The 24172-nt window shown below is 32.8% G+C and overlaps 1 protein-coding gene across 1 annotated transcript in view; it reads right to left on the bottom strand.

Annotated features, from left to right (window-relative positions):
* The window catches only part of LOC129805689 (ATP-binding cassette sub-family C member Sur), a 67381-nt gene that overhangs the window by 19025 nt on the left and 24184 nt on the right, over positions 1-24172 (bottom strand). Inside the window, exons 3-11 of the mRNA XM_055853771.1 lie at positions 23465-23602; positions 20548-20710; positions 17839-18456; positions 11220-11325; positions 10786-11047; positions 8638-8775; positions 8402-8523; positions 8196-8292; positions 4091-4527 (exon numbers count right to left, since the gene is read on the bottom strand). Coding sequence (XP_055709746.1) covers positions 4091-4527; positions 8196-8292; positions 8402-8523; positions 8638-8775; positions 10786-11047; positions 11220-11325; positions 17839-18456; positions 20548-20710; positions 23465-23602 — 2081 coding nt within the window. The remainder of the gene's footprint in view (positions 1-4090; positions 4528-8195; positions 8293-8401; positions 8524-8637; positions 8776-10785; positions 11048-11219; positions 11326-17838; positions 18457-20547; positions 20711-23464; positions 23603-24172) is intronic.

Genomic DNA, 24172 nt, shown 5'->3' with positions numbered 1-24172 from the left:
AAAGTTATATTAAATTAAAAGTATCTCTCTATAACCGGAAAAAGCATATCTTTGAAATGAATTTTAGCTTGTCCGAATCGGTTGATAAATATATTCTATTAATACAACTTTTAGCTTTGAAAGACTATAGAAGGCATTAAGTCACAAAATTTAGAGTTCTTAGACGAAATGTTCTCTGGACTACAAATAAAACACAGTTTTTGAAATATCGAATAGAAAGTATTTGAAAATTAAGATCATACGGTATTTACGATAGGTAGACCTATTTAAGTATTCTACAAAAATATCAAGTCGCTATATGAAATCGTTTGCCCTGTAAAGCGGTCTTAAGACTGGAGGTTTAGCCCAGTTTCCGTAGGTCTCAAAATCCTAAATAGCGTGCAATTTAATTGCTTTTTGAGAACCTAATAATCCAATCCTAAGGTAAATTTTCCCAAAAATCATGATTGATAAGTAAATAGAGAGGATAAACCATTTGGCTAAGCCTTAGGTCTGAAGCCCGTATAACGCTTCAAAATAAATAAAACAGATGAACATGTTAAGACCTGACCATAGAAGGTTGGGAGCGAGGATCTATAAAATACAATAAATCTGCGGATTATATTGCTCTGGTCCATAAAGTTCAAACACAAAAATATATAGGGTAAGTGTGCCAAATTTCGGCATAGTTGCATGCAAGGGCCAAAACCTCAGGTTTGCAATGTAACATTTTTAATACAAATTTTTTTTTTTTTTTGATATTTTATATAAGGAGTGCTGCTTGAAATCTTGTAAACATTTTATCGCCTTTATTTTCTCTAAATTCATTCTTAATACATTCTAAAATGAATAAAAATGTTAACATAACATTGGTGGCCTATTTCGGCCACTTTCATTTTCATAGTTCCTTGCCCTTCCGAAATTCTTCCAATGTCTTTTTCAGATCATCTTGTTCGTCGAAGCGACATTTTTTGTTATTTTTTGCATTGTATTATTTCTAGAGTATTCAAAAAATAAAAATTCATTGAAATTTGAGGAACAAAAAATGTCGCCGAAATTGCAAGCTGGCCGGAATTTGGCACACTTACCCTAAATAAATTCAATATTCTTTAAAACCTGCATAAAAGAAACGATTAAAATATTATTCAAAGGACAATGGGCAAAATGGTCCAGCCTTTCGCCACGAATGAGACCTGTAAGAAAAACATTAGAGCATAAATGATTAAAAAATATGACAATTCTTTAACTAAACTACTTTTATACATTAATGATCTATCTTATATTGGTCTTTTCAAAGAACAATTTGTAAAGGAGGGTTCAGGAAAGATTTTCCCAGAACAAACCATCTTTATTTCTTCCTTTTCCCTGCCATAGTCAGTCTAGATTCTAGATCATCCTAATAAATCTTTAAATATCTTTCAAATTCATAAAAAAAGGATTGTATGTGGGGAAATATCTCCTTTGCAAATATATTCTCCTTGAAAAAAAGAGTTAAAGCCTCTGAAAAACGCAGGATCCTAAAAGATAGCATTATTCGAAAATACTTTGAATAGTAAGTTAAGAGTAAAAATATTTTAATTAAGCCACTATTCTTTGAACTTTTTGTTAAAATTCTTTTGATAACGGTACCTTTTCAACCCTATGATCTTCAGTACTCCTAGCTCCTTTTCTAAAGAAAGTATTTTTGTAAAGGGTACAAAAGAACGTATCACTTTTAATGGAATTAAAGGATATTCGAGATTATTCGAGGATATTTGAAGAAAATCTAGATAATTACAAGGAAAATGGAGAGATAGGGATACGATTTCTTCTAGGTTCCTTAAGAACTCCTTCAGAAATCATTCTTTGGCACTCCACAATTGCGATATACCGTTATTAAGAAAAAGCAAGTTTCATAAAATAATTCTATCCATTTCTTAACAACTTTTACTTTAAGACGTCTGAAAAACTTGACGTGATAGACTATAATTTCTTCAGAAAATATATTAAAGACACCGAGTACTCCGAAAATACCGATGGTTTCCCATTATACGAAAAAAGTTTTCGTTTTGTTGCCCTGTAACCAGTCAGAGGGAAAATCTAAAAATATTTATTTAAAGGTTAAGTCATATGTCCACTTTGAGCTGAATTTCGTTAAGATTGCTCAAGCCGTTTTCCAGTAATAAATTGTCAAAGTTGAGAATTTTCATAAAGATATCGTTAACTTCCCAAAGACTGACAGTCCTTTTTGACTTGGGTCTCGGTCAATTTTAAGTTATATACCAATACCTACAAAATGGGCCTAGTCCTGTCTCTGGCGAAAGATTGAACCAGCTCCCACACATTTTTGCCCATTATCCTTTCGCCAAAGTGTTTAATTAAAATTTAATTTTATCCACAACTATCTTTAAGGTGCTAAATTACGCAAACTTCTTCTGTCCCTTGTCCGTGTATCCGTCCGACCGTTACCACGTCTATAGCCCAAACGGTTAGGGATAGAAACTTGGAACCTTCGGAGGACCCCCCTGGGAAGATTATTATTATTAATCACAAATGGGGGGTGGTTTGGATCACCTCACAGTCACAAAGGATGTCACAGTTGGAGAAACCCCATCGATGCTTGTTGTCTCTCGAAGGCGCTACGCCGCTTCTCAAACGATTGAGAGACTTCCATGTCTTCCAGTCTTGGTCAGTCTTGGTGACCGTGGAGAAGATGCATTGGTTCGGAAAGAACCTTGGACATCTCTCTACTGGAGATGATTTGTCTCCTCACCTGTGGTGGAGCAATTCCTGCTAAGGGATAGAGTTTGTCCACTGGAGTGCCCTTTAGGCACCCTGTTACTATACGGGCAGTATCGTTAAGAGCGACTTCAACTTGTTTGGCGTGCGCAGACCTCTCCCATACTTCAGCTGCGTACTCTGCTACAGAAAATGATAGCGCAAGAGCAGACGTACGCATCAAGTTCGGCCTGGGAAGATTAACATGACCCTAGCATTTCCCCCATCCCTTCTCTAACCCCTACAAAACCATGATTTTTTGGATTGCTTGAAAACACTCCGTGTATTTTTATTTCATTTTTGGATATGTTTCAGAGATTATCCAGGCTGACATTCGTCCATAACTGAATATACCGTTGAATCAAGAAAGCTCGAGGAAGCGTATTTCGTAACAGAACGATATCATGTTTAGGCTCGTTAATCTTAGTATGTTGGAATTCATAACACACCTGAACCGATAACTAGTTTTTATCCGAAATTCAATTATATTACTCCTAAAGTATTTTGGGCAATATTTTGAGTGATTTAGAATCGGTTCAAATCGGTTGAGAACCGGTGAACAGTAAATGATGCGAAAGAAAAAGGACCAATTTCAAAGCCGCCCCAATTAAAGGATGTTCCACTTTCCCTAATGAATAACCTTTTTCTTTGATCCCACGATTATCCACCTTCCATCTCACTAACACACCAGTTTCCGTCATATTTTTGTTAATCAGACAATTTTGTGAAATTACGTCACTCTGTTTGTCCTTCCGTCTTGGCGTGCACAAAGACCAAAGGATTAGAGATAGCAACTTGCAGTAGAGGCATTCTTTAAAGTGCTTTTCAACAAATTAAAACTATTGGAATCTTCTATCCATCAGAAATCTAACAATATGCCTCAATTGGAAAAAAAAACTTTACAAAATCCTTATAATCGAAAGCACGTAACTTTTCCTCATGATTTGGACCGCCAAAAAAATAATAATCTATAAATAAAACAATGAAAACATTTCGTTTGAAATAATGGCAATTGTGAGTTCAAGCATTCCTCGAAACTGAGAATGGCTTGTCATCTTTTACCTTATAAGTTGTACGTTCTCTTTTGGAATTCGGACAATAAATAGCAAAAATAAAACTATGTCAAAATTTCTATGCGATGCTAGCAAATAAAATAGTCAGTATAGAATGATAAATTCAGGAGTAACACAAAAAAAGCCATACTGAAGAATATAGCAGATACAAACTGTGATTTTTTGAGCCAAAAAAAAATCCATAAAACTTTTGATACAATAAAAAACGGACTTTCACTCCAACAAGTTGACAAATTGCTTAAACTCCAATGAAGCTCAGCATTTGTCAACATAACACTCACTGTATTGAATTGGAAGCACTCCCCTTCCGCCAATGTCTATTCGATGGACTACTTCCCACTGGTTGTGTGAATTCCTCTTCCGGTGTCGCCAGCATAGCATTTCTAGCACCTCGACGGGAAGACAATCTCCGGAACAGACTATAAAACCCCAATCTGTTTGTATTACATTCACCACCTTCGGTCTGATTTTCACTCTGAAGGCGTGTAGGTGAGGAGATATTCCTGCTCACGGGTACGCGGGATTTGTTCGATTCAGTCTGGAGCGATTTTATTCTTAACATTCCCGCACGGTCCCTGCTCATCCAACGGCTGGGACGACGCCGAATTTGCACCTCCTCGCCGTAACACTCGTCAATTGGAAGAGGAATGTCGTGGGCAAGGAAACGAGATCCGTAGATACTTGAGCGCGATTTTGATGGTGTGTACGATATTTTCCGCTGAGGATGAGAAAGCCCAAAATTTATTTATTCCGTACATACCTGAAATTCTCAAAATTGTCGTGAAGGATTCTTTAGGAATGTGTTAGTATGTTGCTCGTGCTAAAGATTAAAAGAGGACATAGCTACTTTATTTATACAATATAAATATATGTGCATATGTATGTTAAATTACTTCTATATATAGTAGCTACTTCGAAATATAAATAAAAGTAAATATACTTTTCAAATGCACTCGATTTTTAAGTAAATAAATTTCTATAACATCTAGAAAATCCGCTTGATATACCAGAGTGCATAAAATGAGATTGAATTTAAATAGACTATTTACCGAAACGTTCTTCTCGCAAAATAAATTTTCAATCATCCGAGAAGAGAAGAAATAGTGGTATTTTTGCGGTGAAAATACCATTACTTATATTTCAATACTTTTTCATTTTCAAAAAAAAATCTCTTGGGTTGCCTGAAGATGGATGTAACACCGTGAAATAAAATCTGTACACTAATAAAATCATGTATTGTATACTAATTTGAGCATGTCTTCTCTCCAAAAAACGGATGACAAATTAAAAAAAATACTTGGCGGACTGCCCTATTCATAAATCCAAAACTATGCCTAAAAAATTAGTTCTGCAGTGCTTAATTATCCTTTTGTTATTAATTAAATTTATTCCACATTATTCCACAAAGTCTTGTCATTTTCACTATTCCTCTTTATACACGAAATTTTTAATTTTATAATTCATATGAATAAATAAAATCATAATGTAAAAAATCATATTATTGTTTGAATCGACCATTGTCATATTCAAATTTTTCTATTTTCGGGTTTTAATTGCTTTGAATCTATTCATTTTAGATAGTTGGCTTTCAAAAAGGATTTTATATAGATTTAGATTTAGAATTCTCACAAATATATAATACATTTGAAATCTGAATAAATAAAGGAAAGTGCACAGTTTTTAAAATATTACGAAGCTTAAGGATCGTACGAAGCATGAGCACTTTTTCCATAAAACACTTTTAAAAAATTATAAAAAAAAGGATAACAGAAACCGGAAAATAATAAAACACAGGTACGAAAACGCTCAAGACAAACGACAATATGTAATATCAGTCAGTGTTGCGTTTATATTAAAATTACCAATTCATAATCTATTCGAATTGGTATATACTATTAAGGAGTTTCATTTGAATTCAAAGAAATATAACTTTTTCAGAATGCAACATTCAAGAAGTACGCACGAAGCTACAAAAAGTTTAAAAAAAAAAGAAAAGCGAAACTCGTTTTAAAATAGAAAATGCGAAAAATTAATAAAAATATATTAAAAAATTACAAGGTATTTTAAATTGATCTTTGGACATCTTTTCCTATGTCTTTGCTCAAGAAAGAATAATATGGTACCAAGCTTAGTAGCGTTTTGGAATAGAGTTTCGTATGCCTTAATATTAGAAAAAACTAAGATATCTAAAAAAAAATTTTAATAGAAAGTTGGAAAATTAAAATCCAAGCCCTTACAATGCCATATAAATTTTAGCTAACTATGTATAGCCGTTCGGCCGAATCGGTTTTGGTTATGGGATATTTTCAAAGATCAGAAATATTCAAAATACGTACAATACTTACGAATTTAACTAATCTACTTCTTCTAGCAATTTTTTTAACTTTTTATTCTTATCTCTTCCCATCTTCACCAAAACCGTAGTTTTCAGTTTATATAAATTTTTTTCAATTCTTAGATATATTTTAAAAATAGTTCAAGAGGATATTTCATCGTGTCCCAGCCAAAATTCAAAAAGCCAAAATCCCGGAAAGGCCAAAATCCCAATCGCTAAAATCCCAAAAAGATGAAAATCCCGAATGGTCAAAATCCCAAAAAATTCTAAATTCCGAAAGCAAAAATCCCGAATTCTTAAAAGTATCATAACTACTCCCTAGCTTGTTTCTGATTTTGGCTTTTCAGGATTTTGGCTTTTCGGGATTCTGATCCATTAGAGATTTTGACTCATTCGGAATTTTGGCTATTCGGGATTTTGGTTAATCGGGATTTCAACCCATTCGCGATTTTAACCAACACCGATTTCATCTGTAACATGCGTTTTTATGAGTTCATAATTCTCCCATAATTCTCACCCATTAATCTCGGTGGGGAAAGTGGGATAAATGCTCACTCATCCTCTGCTGAGGGGCTTTTTTTCATGAGTCCGGTAGCCGTGCGCACTAGTGTCGTATGGGGATTCTGTGTAAAGTTCTGTAGGAGATTTCCCCAAAAACGCTATGCAAGCCATTGTGAGAAGGCGTCGATCTCGAGGCAGACCTAGGACAAAGTGGCTGAGCCAATTCAGAATCTTGCCTTGGAACGCCTTATGCCCTAGACACACTTACGACTTAAGTCGAGAGACGGCTTAGTAGAAAATGATAGAAATGTAGTTTGAACGTTATTTCTAATAGAATTACGCTAAGCCGTCTCTCGGCTAATCCTCAGGTCTTTCAAGGCTCTTAGGATCGAACCCGAACATCTTCCTGAAGTGGCGGAGGATCGGCAAGCGTGGGCTGCTAATTTGGATGTAATGGGCCCGCAACCCCAATAGGGATAAGCGGTTGATAATGAATGAATGAATGAATGAATCAGGAAAGAGGCTTCAAGAGAAGAACTCCGGAACCTTAGCAACCTAATCTTGCAAAATTATGAAGAATTAATATCCTAGTGTCCAAAAACATCACTTTTTCTGGCTTTTTAAAGTAAAGCATTAACTTTATAAGGCCTTAGAAAAAAAACTTTAGGAACACCGGTGTTCCAATCGTCTTTAATGGGTTAATGTTATAGGTGTTGTAGGTTCCATTCGTCCATATGGTGTCCATATGGAACAAATTTTGATTTTGTTAGGATTTTATTGTGTAAATAAGAGTTTTAAAAAATTTTAATTAAAATACTGCTTTATATGAATTTAAATTGTCTTAGTTTTATTAAGGTATTGAAAACCAAAAGGTGAAGTTTTTTATGGATATCAGAAAAAGGAGAAATCCAATCTGGAGACGTTGTGCAAAGAGGAAACAGAGAAGTTTTTAAAGGCTATTATAGCGATATCTTTCCGTGTCTTGATTTCAAAATTAAATGTTTTTTTTTTAAGTATTTAAAATTCAACATAGAGTTTCCCTTGAATAAAAAAAAATTACTAATTATAAAACCTTTATACTGACACCAAATTTTAAAGTGTATCCATATTATAAAAAGTGTTTATGGTGAAACAATGTAATTCACGTAATATCTAGACTTCTAGAGTGTAAGAGCAAGAGCTTATAATATTCATAAATAGGGTAAATGGGCGTCGATGGGATACTTGACATTTGAGATATAAAATTTTCACCGTCATCCTCAAAAAGTTGAATTTTTTATGATAAGTCTCAAAAGAAAGAAATTTTTGGTATACAAAAGGTTTTAAATTATGTAGTAGAGGATTTTTCCAACATTCTCAATAACTTTCTCCCCGTCTAGGGTTTCCACTGTTGGCCTAGAAATGCCAAAGTTTTACCCCAAACAACCACAAAAACTCCTCTCCATGGTTTCCTCTTTCTTTTTTTACCATTCCCATTCCTCTCATCTCTTGTTTTCATCCCCACTTTCTGGCGTGTGAATTGCTCTGTGAGAAATACATAATTATCTCACCGTGGTTACCTCACCATCATCAGGGTTCACCTTCTGCAATCCGAGTTTGGCAACATTTTTGAATAGCTTCCAACGTTCCCGTGCAGTTCGTCCAGTACTGCAGTTACACAACAGAAAAGAGAATTATTAATTTAGAACTTAACGCAAATGAGTTGTTCTGCACTTCTAAATTTTCATTTTTATCCCAAAGTATAAAGTTCTCCAACCTTGATGTCCTATCCTGTGAGCTCCATGACTTGTGCCATCCCTCATAGAGTTCAACATCCTTCGTCATAATATCCGATAAAGTACCACAAATTCGTATTCTATGATTTTCCATTGCAATTATCTGCAAAATTAAATATATAAATATACCGTTTATGTGGAATAAATATATTGGCATCTCAGGACATATTGCCCTATTTTGCTTAGAGCGTCATCAGGAAAATCGATTTTGTCTCACCATATCAGCACTGCGAATCAGCTGTAGATTCTGCGTAACTAGAATAGTTGTTCGTTTATGACGAATGAGCATTTTCTTGATTCCATTCTCGAAAACAAATTTTGTTACTTCATGGTCCAGTGCTGAGAACGGATCATCCTGTATATAAGATAATAAATTAGGGCCCTTGATGGGTTTTCCACCTCTTCTAACCAGCCCCTAAAACAACCCACTAAATCCATCCAACTCGCAAGAAATAATCATCCTTAAAGAGAAGTTTTACATGGTTATACAATTAAAGACAGTTGTATGGTTTTTCTTGCTATGTAAAGAAGTGGATTATCCGTTTTATTTTTTCTTTTGCCTTTCGGAATTCGTGCGAGAAAAGGTAAGGAATTAAATTTATTCATTCGCCTTTTTTTGAACCATTATACTTTTTCCACTCCATTGAAAGATTTCTTTTAACTCTAGTGGTAATTTTTCTATCTCTCAATAAAAATTCTTTTTATTTTTATAATATTTATTTGTGGAATCATCATTGGCTTTCACCAAGAAAATTACTTAATTTAAAATAATAATTCACAGATTCCCCACTTCCCCCTATAACCTATTTCACAAATAATTGACTTTAGTTCTTCCGAACAAGGTTTTAATTGGAATTTTGATAGAATAAAATATAATAGAAAAGTCTAGAACAGATTCTATCCCCCAATATCTGAAAAGTTGTTCGAAAGAAGACATCCACAAAATTACAGACCACGCCCTTCTTGCAAATTAAAAACAAAATTAAATAAATTACCCTTGCAATTCTCAAACAAATCTTTAGCTTTAACACTTTAAGTCGATTTTTAATGGTTCATTTATATTCTCTGAAAAATAAGGTGAATTATCAGAATTCACCTTTAGAAGGTGGAATTATCAGAATGGGAAACATTTAATGTAGACAATAAATATTTAACTTCAATTTTTCGGCATTCATTTTCTTGGAATTTTGAAAGGGCGTGGGGTTAGTTATCATAAATGCTCTGTAAAAAGAGGACGACTTCTATTACGCAGTAATAGGTTAGATGTAAAACCCTAATACTGTAAAATGCAATTTTAAACAGTACCTTTTAAAAGTCTCATAAGGGGCGTGGCCTATTTTGTCTTATATTTGATTGGTTAATTTTTTTATTTATTTTTGAAGTCGCCTCTCTGCTTACAAAGGTGCATACACTATTAGAGATAGGGTATTTTAACGCACTTTACAAGGAATTTTTGAGTTAGTCATTTCTATTTACATATACAGTAGACTCTCGCTCAATCGGCTCCTTTTCAATCGGGCGCAAAATTTTGTTGACAATTCTCTCGTTTAATTATAAAGCAAATTAGCTCAAATTCGCTGTAGTTCCTCTTTTTATCATGATTCTTTATAATTCAGCGCTTTTTGTGGAATTTACCATGACTTTGACGCCCAAATCGCCCAAATCTGTCGATAATTTGGCTGACATTTTGCCCCATATGCCCAATTGAGAGAGAGTCTACTGTATGAGTTCTAAATTAACACTAAACCTACCGACCGTTTTCAGTCATTTTTTCTAGCGTACTCGGTTAAATGACAGACCACGGTAAGTGGAACACACAACAATTTTTTTTCGCGGAAAAGAGGAAATAATCAAATTTAAACACTTAAAAATTATTACATGCTGCATATTTTAAGATATTTATAAAGTTTCATAGGAACATTGCACTGTTTAAATAAGTGTTAATTTTAAAAAGTTTTTAAACCGGTCAATTTAACCCAGAGGCCTCTCGACATTTCATTTTTCCATACGTTTTTGCATAGAGGTACTGAAGACTATTGGCAAGTTTTTTCCTAAAGAGAGTTGACTTATCAGTCTGATATATTTCGAAATCGTATATTAAAAGCTATCTAAAAATACATATTTCATAATGTTCGCCTAAATAATTCAAGAACTACGAGCAAATTTGTTTAAGTCGCGGTGCAATATTTGCAAAATTTTTACAAGGAAAAGTGAAAAATAGCTTCACTTTTTATTAGGCTTGATGGACCCCTTATTTAACCGATCTTTGTAAGTTTAGTATTAATATGTATATAATACAATAATTTTAAATTGATTTATAGGTATCAAATTACACATTATTAACAGTTTCTTTGTGATATCTTACCATTATAATTACATTTGCCGACGAATATAGTGCTCGTGCAATTGCAACCCGTTGCCTCTGTCCACCAGACAAATTAATTCCTTGCTCACCAATTAGGGTTGAATCTTGTTCCGGCATCAATTCAATGTCCGGTTTGAGAGCACATGCCTCCACAACTTTGTCGTATCTCTTCGGTCGGAACGATTCACCAAAGAGAATGTTATCCCTTATGGAAGTGTTGAGAACCCAAGAAGTCTGTGACACATATGCCACAGTGGCAAATCTGTGGCAATTGGCCAATATTAGAATTATGGTAAGGGGAAAAGTAATTAAATTAAATCAAGAGAGACATGGAAAAATAATTACGCACGGATCACATAACAAAAAAAAAAGAACAGGTATTGGAAGTATCCTAAAGTGTGGGAATATAATTAGAATTTTAATGCTTCATTCACCTGTTCCACACGAGTGATCCGGAAATTAGGTGAATTTCACGCAGGAGAGCGGCCAAGAGGGATGATTTTCCACTTCCACTGGGGCCAACCACCATCACGAGTGAGCCTATACTTCAGGACAGACATTAACATAAATTTAATAAATTTCACACGATATTTGTATAGAGAAAACAAGGCCCCAAAACCCATTTATACAAACACAGAGCGAAAAACACACAAAATTACCTGCAAACTTGTTAATAATCGCAAGGTATATTTAGCTAACACACTCAACAGAAGCACTAATAAAATAGGGGAAGATGAGGAAGTTTCACGCATGAATAGCAGATTGGATTTTGGGACCATTTTCACAAAAAAAATGTTAAACATTAGCAAAACTTAATATATCCTGTGAGTTGCAATTGGGTTTAGCAGTAAGAATGTCTATTTCTTATGAATGCGTGAAATTCCCTTAATTCATAGCAACTTCATCCAGAAATGAGGCACTTCTTAAGAAAGAAAAAAAAAGAAAGGAAACGTACAATACGAAATTAGATACAAAGTTGCTACTTTTCGACTTTTTTTTTAGACTTTGAAAACCAAAACAAATAAATATTTAAGAAAAGTTTTTTTTGTAGAATGTCAATACAATTTTTTAATAAAGGAGAAAAATAGGAAATTTTCCTCGATTTGCTTAATTTTGATAATTTCAATGTGCTATACTCAAAAGGAAGGTCTTTTGTATAGTTTAGCTAACTCTGAACATACATTGAGAATAAAACCAGGGTACACTGAGAGAAATCCGAAAAAGTTAAAATAACATTCCGGAAATGTTAATTTTACCCTGCAGTATTGATCCGAAATCGGTGTAAATATTACCCTTTTAGGTGTATTAGGGGTTAAAGGCACCCTTTTCATGTTAATTTTACCTTTAAAAAGGTGTAAAATTAACATTAAAAAATGTTGATATATTTTTACACCTAGAAAGTGTTAAAATTATGAGGAAAAAAAGTTAAGCGCACCCTATTTTTTATCAGTACGACTAACTTTTTTCCCCATAATGGTAACACTTTTTAGGTGTAAAAATATAATATATCACCATTTTTTCATGTTAATTTAACCACTAAAATACCCAAAAAGGATAATATTTACACCAATTTTGAATCGGTAGCGTGGGGTAAAATAAACATTACTGAAAGGTTATTTTAATTTTTAATGGATTTCTCTCACTCACAATGTAGAAAAATCATTCGTTTTAAATTTGTATATATATGCACATATATATATATATATATATATATATATATATATATATATATATATATAAAATATATATTTAATATTGTATAACAGTGTTTTCATTAGAATTTTAAAATCTTTAATATGCATTACTACAGGAATACAGAATACTTTGGAGGGAATATTTTGAAAATTACTACACCAAAGAAATTTATAATTTATAAGCTCTCAAAATACATATAAATATTTTTTGTCCCCCCCTTTAATCCCTTGCTCAGGTCTTATGCCTTAGGCGTATTTTGACCGATATCCTATCCAATAAAAAACCTAAAAACTATTAAACTGTCAATAACTTAAAAAAAAATAAATAACGGAAACAGACTACAACATACTTAAAATTCACTCCTATGAGTGAATATAGCCGGACTACAAAAAAAAAATATTTTTATTGTGTGCTTAAAAAAATGTTTTTGAAACTTCGAACTTTACCGTCAATAACAGCTAACTAAATCTTTTTATCAAGTTTTTATTAAAATAAGTTCATTCGTTCTACACAAAAAGCATCTCCATGAGACAGCATGAATCTGGCCTTTATTAGTTTTAGAATGTAACGTGTAAAGTTGTTAGAACCATCTTAAAATTTATTCAATGTTCCTAAAACCATTCGTTATTTTTTTATCATAATTATATCACTTCGATAGACAACTGTAGTGGTACAGAAATTGGTAAAAATAAACGATCCTAAATCTTTTTATTTAGAATTTAGATGAATCATAAAATCGATTGCAGAACTCAAACGAGAAGCATTACGAAATTAATCGTTTTTGAAAAAAGGAGTTTAGGTACCGCTTTAGTAATAGTAATAGTAAAAGTTAATAGTAAATTAACTTTTACTATTAACTTAATAGTAAAAGTTATATATGCTAAAATTAAAAATGCTCATAAACTACCCCATCCTCCCCTATAATTATGAAATATATTCCTAATGCAAATGTACGCAGAATGCAAACAAATATTAAAGCCTCATAATTTTCATAATTCCCACTGTATTAAATTTTTCTCTCGCGAAAGTATAACTGTTAAGATTATATTCTAAGTTTTGTGGTTTTGCACAATTTCTCAATAAGAGAAAGATTAATTGGGTATTCATTAGGATATCTGAAGAAGCACATCCTCCAGATCCTACTTATTAGAATGGCAAATGAACTAAAATTGAAAACACTCTCATTAATTTAATTAATGAGCATCATGGAAAATCCAGGGGAAATTTAATTTATACAAGATGAACCGCTGTCGAGTGAAATGTTTCCCTGGCATAAAGAATAATCCACATTAATGATACAATAGAGAGGATGGAAAACTCTACAGAGAAGAGATCTCTTTCAACACAACAATGAATATTTAAATGGTGCGTATAAAGATTATTTTCAAACATGATAAAGTATAATTTGTGATGAAAATTCGGCTCAGAGTGGAGGCAATTTTGCAGAATAATTGCAAAATATTCATCTTGCAAATTAAAAGCCATGTTAAACTAACAGACGTTCTAAAATTTCTACCCTTGAACTCTGACCCAGACATTGTCCTTCTGAATATTAAAAATTTAGAACAATGCTTGTAATTCAAATTAGCATTTGAATATTGAAGGAGAGTTTGTGAATAGATAATTTTCGTTATTAAGATTCATGTGGGAAATCCACTCATACAATGATTAACCCCAATTAGTGAACAAGAAGTAATAGTCACCTCGTAAGTACAATATAGGTGAGTTTATCAAAAACCTCAGCTAATTATACCACACAATGATAATACTGATAATTAAGTCATATTGCTCATCTATAAAAGATTTCATAATCATAGAGAAAAATCATGTTTAAAATCATTTTAATTTGCTAAAAATTATTGGTTCAAATCGTTTAAATTGTGTGCAAAATATATCCAATTTGATTATGTCCCTGTATTCTAAAATGATTTTATAAAGTAATAAAATAAATAAAATCATCGTTAAATAAATTGTCCTTCTAAGTAACAGCAGCAAATTGAAGTAGTATAATGGTAAAAACGGTCAGCAAAAGCCTAGTTTTGACTTGAAGGAAATATCATACGGGGTAGTCGGACACCTTTGAAAGCGGGGCACCTTTGAAATTGGGATTTTTCACCTATTTTTAAATAAAATTGAACCTTATCGTTATATAATTTAGCTGCATATAGATTGAGAAACTAAATTATATCACGATAAGTTATATCACTTCCCCCTACGTCTTTTAATGTATCAAAATATTCAAATATACTTTCATAAGAGATTAGATTAAAAAGTTATGAACTGTCTTGCAACTTCAGTTTGTCCTAGGGCCCAAATAGACTTAAACTGATCCTTGAGAATATTTAGCCTGCAAAATTTAAGCAAAGATTAAGTAAAGGAAATTTGAATATTCTCGAGGATCAACCTGAGTATATTTGAGCTCCAGTGTTATTTCTTCATTCAAATTTTAATTTGATTCATATTTGTCGATCTTTGATCATTTATTAGAGGTGGACCTCGCACAAAAATTGGGTCAAATTGACTTAAAGTAGTAATGCAATTCTAATAATTTTTTTTAATGTGAAAACATAGTTACGTTTTTATAAGCATACCTACTATTTCATCACTTGATTATACGGGCTTCAGACCAAAGGCTTAGCCATATGGCTTAACTGCTCTATTTTTTTTTATTAATCACGATTTTTCGGAAAAATTTAACTTAGGAGTAGATTATTACAGATAAGTGACCTATAGGGTTATCAAAAAGCATTAAAATTGCTCGCTATTTAGGATTTTGAGATCTTCGGGAACTAGGCTAAACCTCTAGTCTGAAGCCGGTCTTAGTCTTGAATAAAAACACTTAAGACTCCCGCCCATTAAAAATAACCACGCCTTCAATAAGACTTGTTTGCAAAATACATTTTTGAACCTTCACAAAATCATTTCCATTTAGTTTTGAATCTTTATCAGTAATAATATCATTTTAATGTGTTACAGTTTAAAGGTCATCATGAAAATATTTTCCTTGTCAGTCTTATAATACTTGAGCCGAAATCTCAGTCCTCAAGGCTCATAATTTTTTAATTTCCATTTTTCAAAAATATTTCATTAAAAATTTAGGACTTGTTTTTTTATCATAAACTTACCAATTTTTATTTTGACTGGCAAAACTCTGAATTCCAAAATAAATTAACTTTAAAATTTCGGCTTGATGTTTAGTGTTAAAATTGAATATCTTCTATTTCAAGTTGAAGTCCATAAATACTAAAAAAAAAATCTTTGCAGTTTAAAATTTAAGACTGCTTGAAGAAGTTAAGGGTATCCATTTCAGATTAGTTACTGTAAAACTTTTTTTTTGTATAACCCTTCTATTCTAAGAGAAGTCTTTAAGCGTTAAATATTTAAATCGGCCTCTATAGTCTGATTTGTATTCGTCAATATAAGATCTTAAATTTCAAAGTGTCAATTTTCTTTAATTTTTTTTATGATGAATCCGATGAATCACAATGACCTTCACAACAACGAGGCTGTAATGAAAATATTTAAGTTCTATAAAAAAATATATATAATTTTAAAGCTCGTCGGAAAAACCTCTAAAACCTCTACTTAAGGAAAATTTTCAGAAAAGAATAGAGTAGAAAGCATCAGTACCCCTTAATTCAGAATAGGAATTCCTTAACTTTGACACGAAATATTTAACTTAAACCTTAAAACTTAATCTCAGAATGGTGGGGTAAGTTAAAAAGCTGAAAGAAATATACTCTCTGATATTACTGAGAATTTTAAGATAAAAGCTTAAAATTCAATGTGAAATAAGCCTTATTAAGTATAGTTGATTTTAAGTATAATTTCTGCGAGGGTGTGACTTTCAAAGGCTGCGCCCTGCGCTATCCCCTCAGCTTTCTGAAACTAATTTTGTCTTTTACTTGAATAATATTCAAGTTTAATTTTCCGTAAACCTAAATTTATTTCTCAGAGGAACGAGGAACTTTCTCAATAAGTCAATTATTGCATTTCTTTCCTAGATTTCAATAGCATGATCCTAATAATTACTTCCTTACGATCATTGTATTGTGTATTTGAATTTTGTGAAACATAGGGGAAGTGTGCTTCTAATTTTGAGTGTAATTTCGGCCATGGAAATAAATTAATTAAAATTATGTATGTTATATTCGAATAGTCAATTTTTGAGATCTACAATGTCCAGAGAAAAAACCATCGCTTCTATGAAAAAGATGATGTGAAAAAGGCCTTGGAAGAGTTCAGTAAGGGCAAATTGCTACGGGAATCTGCGCGTAAATGTGGGATGCTATTCTTCAGGTCTCCAGGACAAATTACACGGGAGATCTCTGGGCTTGTGGATCATATAAACGTATTAAGCTAAATATTAAACTCGTTCTGTTTGACGTTTTGAAAATTTTCTATCCGTTGCGTCACAAAAGGTGGTCAGAAAAAAGGTGGCCGGTATTTCGCTCAAAGTGGCCGGAATACTACCCAAAGCAATGTCCATATTATTATTAATTTTCCAATATTTTAGGAAGTGATTTAAAGAAAACAAAGATGATAAACTAGTCTTCAAGGTTTCACACAACCTTCCCGAAAAGGAAGTAATAAAAAATATCATTATGAATTAAAAATATTGCATTTCAAACTTAGGACTTCGGTGCTTATATGCAACTATTCCGAAATTTGGCACACTTACCCTATATACATTATGGAACAGTGTTGGTATCCGATATATAAAATTTTTCTCTAGAAAATATTAATATGCCACAATATCGATTTTATTGTAAATATTTGGCCCATTGAACCATATGTATTGCAATGTTGGTTTTGAATGTTTTGATAATTTTCAGATAATAAACAATGCAATCAAGAGCGTCGCTTGATAATATTTATAAATAAATTTATATACAACACGCAAAATAATCACAAACTAATTAAAGGTCAATTTTTCTGTCAGATCAGTCCTTTTTTCCATTCATTTAACACGATAGATACCATGATATTTAATGTAGTGAACAGTAAAATTGGGACTTAATGAATTAGTTGGTGGTGTGGCACGTAAGATTAATTAAGAAAACTCGAGATTGATGAGGTGGGGTTGTCATTGTGTCAAATTTCATGAAATTATTAGGCAACATTCACATAAATCAATATTAAGACGTTCATCTTCATTTCATCACGAAACACCAAAGTGTATGAGTGAACCGACAAAGCTTAATGATACATTATTGCCCCCGAAAATATGAAGGGAAAAAAAGGCAGAGTAATTGAAAAATATATGCAGAGTTGAGGGGGATGTAGTAAGGAAGTTTTTTGGGGATATATTGGGGTATAAACACAATAAAATAAAGGACATAAATCGCTTTAACTCACCCTTATTCACTTGTAAATGCTCTACGGTCAAATTGATAGCATTTAAGTGATTCTTGCTCCATGTGAACACGCCATTATTTATCCGGAACACTGTTGAATCGGATATGCTAGTCTGTTGGTCAGTGAGTGCAGTTAAATCCTTGCTGGGAGTCTTTTTCCTCACTCGATTGCGCTCTAATTGACTGTAAAGACTGAGACTGCTCTTCCTTAGCTTTGATTTGCTCCGGTGTCCTCCCATTGGTTCCTGGACGACTTCAGCGGGTGATGATTCCACGGCGTGGGTGGTATTTTCCTGCTCTTCCGTGTCACTATGATCTTCATTTTCATAGATATCTAGCAAATTGTCACCCCTACTGAGAACACGTGCCACATTTTGGCTCCCATCCACCTCCTTTTGAACGTCTGGCAGAGCCATAAAAGTTTCCAGGCGACGTGTGCTTATGATGGCAGAAATGGTAATGGGCACAGTTATGGGAAAGATAAAGAGTGCAATGGTGAGCTGATTGAAGAGAGCCAAGGCGGAAAAGACACGGCTCGATGAAAAATCACCTTCATAGCCCGTGGCAATGGCTAGTGTCACGAAAGTAATCAGGATTGAAGCCACATGAGTGAGGAAAGCTTTCAAAATGAACCGAAGAAGAAAAGCATGTGAAGTGAATGTGTTGGTAAATTGAATTTTTTTCTAAATAGCAGGTTTATTGCGTTATGCACCTACCACATGAAAAAAAATGTTTCATATTCCATAAAACAAATTGTAATCGTTATCTTGCATCTTGCACGATCTGTACTACAAATAAACTCGACGTACTTGTCTAAAATGCCTAAACATGTTGAGGATTTAGTACCAAAATAACGCAAGTTTATAAATTGTTCATTTCCGAAAGAAAAAGGTATAAGATTTTTAGAGCAAAGGAAAGGATAAATTCCACACAGTAGTGTACTAAAAATTCTAAAAGATGCGTCTCGACACAATTTTTGAACTGCTGTCGGTGAATTTAAGAGCCATTTTATTGACGTAAAGTGACATCCACAATAAGCAATGTCTTATCAAAAAAAAACTAAAATTTTTATGGCATATTTTTTAAGAAAACTTAATGATTTTGTCTTCCAGAGTAAAAAAGTTTCTACAAATTATTTAAATTTAACTGGAATTTTCAAGTCCTCTGCAGAATCTTAAATATTGTTCCGGTCAAAATTCCGAAAGACAAAATCCCGCAAACCAAAATCCCGAATGGGTTACAACCTCAAAAAGCCCAAATCCCGAATTTGTCAAAATCCTAAATGATTTAAAATCCCGAAAACCCAAAGTCTCGAACGGCAAAAACGCAAAAAACCAAAATCACTAAATCTTAAAAGTGTCATACCTACTATCACGAATGCACTCCCGCTTACGACGGGAGGTAAGGAAAATTTTCTGTATTTTGGGAAATTATTGTCCGTATAAATTCGTGCCTTTCAGACTTTGGACCATTTGGGAATTTGGCTATTTGGGATTTTGGCTTTTTCGGGATTCCAATCAATTCGGGAGTTTGGTTTTTCGGGATTTTGAGCCATTCCGGTTAAAGGTGTTAGAATTGCATCCAATGAGCTTGACTGGCTTCACTGCACTTGATTCCACGGGGCATGGGATTGACAACCCCATGCCTGTATGAGAAAAGATAATAATAGATGTTCCGAACTCCCCTTGCTGGAAAGCCTAAGTTTCTCCATGGAACGTTGTGTCACCATTATTATTGTTATCGTTCACAACAGCGATTCATTCGGGATTTTGTTTTTTCGGGTTTTTGGCTTTTGGGATTTTTATCGGCAGCGATAATTTACATCGACAAACCAATTATGAAACTAAATTACGTTATAATAACAGTCAGTGCCCCTTAAAAATAAAATAAAATATCCCTGTTTCAAAGGTTTCCGAATTCAAAGATACCCCACTTCTTGTAAAACACAAACCGACGTAATATAGTTAACGAGGTGGGGATTCCGGAAATCGTCGGGAAAATACAATTCACTCAGGGAAAGCTCATCAACTTTCTCCAGAGCTTTCGGCTCGGTCTCCAAGCCTTCATATGACCACTGATGAAGGCTTGGAGACCGAGCCGAAAGCCCTGGAAAAAGTTAATTCCAATAAAGGATCAAATTAATTTATAACACATTAAAAAATGATTTGTGCGAAGCATAAATCGTCCGAAGGTAGCGCGCTTTCCCCTACAAAAATTTTTGATAATTATATTTTAATAATCCAATTCCTGACGGCATCTGTTTTATCCTTTTGCTAATAATTTTAATGTGTAATATAAGCTTCTTACAGTAATAAAAACAGATGTAAAGGATCAAATAAATACATACAAATTGCCCTTTTAATTAAATATATATTTTCAATTCATCTACTTAGTGTAATTGGAAACGTATACCTTCGCGACATTCCGCAACACCAATTGCAAGTGCCATACACAATAATAGAATTTGCTTATAAATCAAATTATTATCGCAAATTGAGCTTTGATATATGAATGAATTCGTGACACAGAATCATCATGGCCATTGTAATTAAACTCCAAATCTCTCGAATTGGTTTAGTACAGCCATGTACTAAATGTTTAATTCGTATTTTAGCAGTGCAACATTTAGTAATGAAACTGTATTTTTTTTCTAATAATTCTGATGTAATAGCTCCATTTTATTCAAAGAATAGTAAAATAAGAAACTTACTTAATGCTGTCCAGTATATACAGTCCAATTTCATGGGTTTTAACTCCTTTTCACGACAAGCATGAAGTCGTTCTTTGAAACTCTCCACCCATGCATTCAGCTTTATTATTCGGATACCCAAAAGTATTTCATTCAATTTGTTTAATCGCTCATCTGTGTATTGCTGCAATGAAAAAGCACATATAGATTAATTGCAGTGAACACCTCATGCCAAAAGTCCACGTAAAAGAATCCCCTCAGAGTCAATTAAGCAAAGTTTACGAGAACTTTTCAGCACCACAGAACTACATAACTTTTCTAAGCACCGTTCAACATTATAACTTAATCAAACATGATTGGTACATTGCTTGCCATGGGCATTGATTTTACAAAGGGCCTGCAAGAGAGTACTTCAATTCACTGACTTGTCTATCTCGATTTGCATGGTATATTAGGAAGCTGTTAAAGTTTTTGAACAATTTTTCCACTTCTGTTGCTTCGTGCAAGGCAGCCCAGGAAAGTTAGGAGCACAGACAGAGAAGCACAGTAATATGCAAAAGTGACTCAATAAATATTACTAAAATGCGCAAAGAAAGAAAAAGATCCGTTATGTTTAAATTTTAAACAGAAGTGTCAAATTCCCAGCGATCACAGTTAGCTGAAAAAAGGCACGTATTCAGCATATTTTCGCTGAATACATCAGCAAAAATATGCTGACCGGTCAACAGCCGCCGAACAACAAGTGCTAACCAAATGTAAACTAAGAAATCCTTTTAATATATGACAAATTGATTGCAATATCTCAATTGAGCATATAGAGCAAAATATCATCTTAATTATCAAGAAATCTAGATGTGAAACCGTTTCAAATTTAACGATTTCTTGTTTACGTACACATTTTAAATTTAAATACTCATAGTCATTGTGCATTCCATGAAAGAAAACCTCAATGATAAAAAATCACAGCAAAACTAAGAGGAAATCATTGCGATTTTTAGGACATTTCCTTACATAGATAAACTTAGCTAAACGTGAAAATTATCAACAAACTTATTCGAAAGTTTGTTAATACAGACGGTTTATTGAAAATCTACTGATCATACGCAGGGCACACTAAGTTTTGTTTTGTAAACATATTTTTGACATTTCAATAAGAATGAGAGAGATCTAGATCTAGTCATCTCGCTCACACTCATAGGCAGTTTCGAAAACATGTCTACAAACAAAAATTACTATGCGCTGGGAAAAATGCATTCTGCCCAACGCACAATACTTCTTATTTTGTAAACATGTTGTTTTTTATATTTCTGTGAAAGTGAGTGATATCTAAATCTAGTCAGACGGCTCACTCTTATAGGAAGGTGAGAAATTACAAAACAAAAGTTATTGTGAGTGAACTTAATGCCCAACGCACAATAACTTTTGTTTAGTAAACATATTTTTAACATTTCAATGAGAGTGAGTGAAATCTAGATCTGGATCTAGTCATCTCGCTCTATCTAATAGGAAATTTTGAAAACATGTTTATAATCAAAAGTTATTGTGCGCTGGGCATAATACTCAAGAACTTATTATCCAAAACACCATAACATTAGTTATATAAACATATTTTTGATGTTTCATTGAGAGGGATTCCCAACGCACAATAGCTTTTGTTTTGTAAAAATATCTTTGACATTTCAGTGAGAGTTATGACAAGCGCACAATAAGTTGTGTTTATAAACATGTTTTTTTTAAATTTCCTAGGAGAGAAAGCGAGATGACTAGATCTCTATTTCATGCACTCTTATTGAAATGTCAAAAACATATTTTCAAAACAAAAGTTATTATGCTTTAGGCATTATTGAAACCGAGACCTAGTTATCTCGCTCTCTCATAGGAAATTTTGAAAACATGTTCAGAAACAAAAGTTATTGTTTGTTGGGCATGAAAGAGAGGTAAATCTAATCATCTCCGTCATTCCGCTGTCACTCATAGGAAATTTTAAAAACATGTTTACAAAATAATTATTAATGTGCGCTATGTTTTATACGTCTGTAAGAAGAACTTATTTACCTTTATTTTCCTGTCAGAAAAAATAAATAAATAAAAATATGAAATAATGGAAAACCGAAGAAACGATTTTCCCTCAGTCTTTGAAGTCTTATGTTCAGCTACGTTCAAAATATTTTTTAATAACTTAAAAATTTCACAACCACAGTGATTTTTTTGTTGCAGAGAAACTTTCCATGAAGCACTCTATGAAATAAATATTGATTTTATTTAAAAAGTTGAAAACTGGGAAAAGTTAAACTGATTTCACTCCATATGTACTTTTCACGATACAAAAACGTAAATTTAAAAGTACAAGTCCATTGCTCAAAGTACTCCAAAATATTGATCCTTTGGGGCTTCGGTCAGAAATCCACAAAAGTTTTCCTTTTCAACTCAACCATTTTACCATCTTAGACCACCCCTCTCATTCAATAGTTAAATCACAACTTTGATTCTCAGGGCACTTTCTAATTAGTGTGATTGAAGATTAAATTCACAAACTCTATGAAGCAAGAAGCTCAAACTCGAAGAAACTTCATCAAGAATTAGAAAATCAAGATGCACTTATGGCAAATTGCTTTTGTAAATTGGTTTCAGAAGACACTTCTGATTGGTGATTTTGCAATACTTTTAAACGTAATTAAACCTCAATATATAGCTAACTAAAAGACTAAATGAGTCCAAGACGTCGAAACTTACGGCTAATTGAAATTTATTGATGCAATAATCCAAATACGTTGCAGTGTAAAATTTTCATGCAAAAGAAAATAAATTAAAAAATTGCATATTTTATAAGAACTCTATGCTATAATACATATAATAAGCGAAATGGAATGATGTGCAAAAAAAAAATGTACGGAGCTGAGCAAACAATACTAATAATATGGTATTGTAATACACTTACCGACATTTTTTCCGCATTTTTTGACATCATTTTTCCAATTAAAAATTGTAGCGGAGTCATTAAAGCCACACAAATTAATGATCCGAATACTGCGCTCCAGCCCAATTTCAAATATAGCAAATAAATTACAATGGATATCTGCAAGAGAAATTGCAATGAAACTTTTTTTTTCCTCCTCATTTCCCAGGACTCACATGTGCTCCTCGCATTCATATAATAATTGGACTTTTCTTTCACTATGCAAATTTGTGATTCAGTTGTGCAACAGTCAGAATTTAGTACATGTCAGGTAGATATAAATTACAGTAGTTGTGGGTAGAAAATAGTTTACTAAAGCAGATTGGGGACATATAAATTTTAGTACAGACTTTTGTTAGGTGTTTCACATCAATTTTATTATTATTTTTTTTAAATTTAAATTAAAATAAAATAAAATTTAATTAAATTAAATTAAATTTAAATTTGCATTACTTATTTTATGTTCTTCAATCACAATTGTAAGAGGGGTGACCCTATTTTTGTGATTTAAATATATGCATTATTATTGTTATTATTATTATTATTAAATTAACACTATGTTTTTATTATTGCTAAAAATTCTTATTCTTTTCTACAATATTAATTCCAATCGTTAGACGCTTAACTTCAAATCATTTTTTTTTTCTTTAAGGTAGTGCCTATCTTTTTGAGCAAGCTTCACCAAAAAAT

This window comes from Phlebotomus papatasi, chromosome 3 (genome assembly GCF_024763615.1).
Source record: "Phlebotomus papatasi isolate M1 chromosome 3, Ppap_2.1, whole genome shotgun sequence".
Taxonomy (NCBI): domain Eukaryota; kingdom Metazoa; phylum Arthropoda; class Insecta; order Diptera; family Psychodidae; genus Phlebotomus; species Phlebotomus papatasi.
Note: the sequence above shows the minus strand (reverse complement) of the source record. Positions and strands in the feature narration are given on the sequence as shown.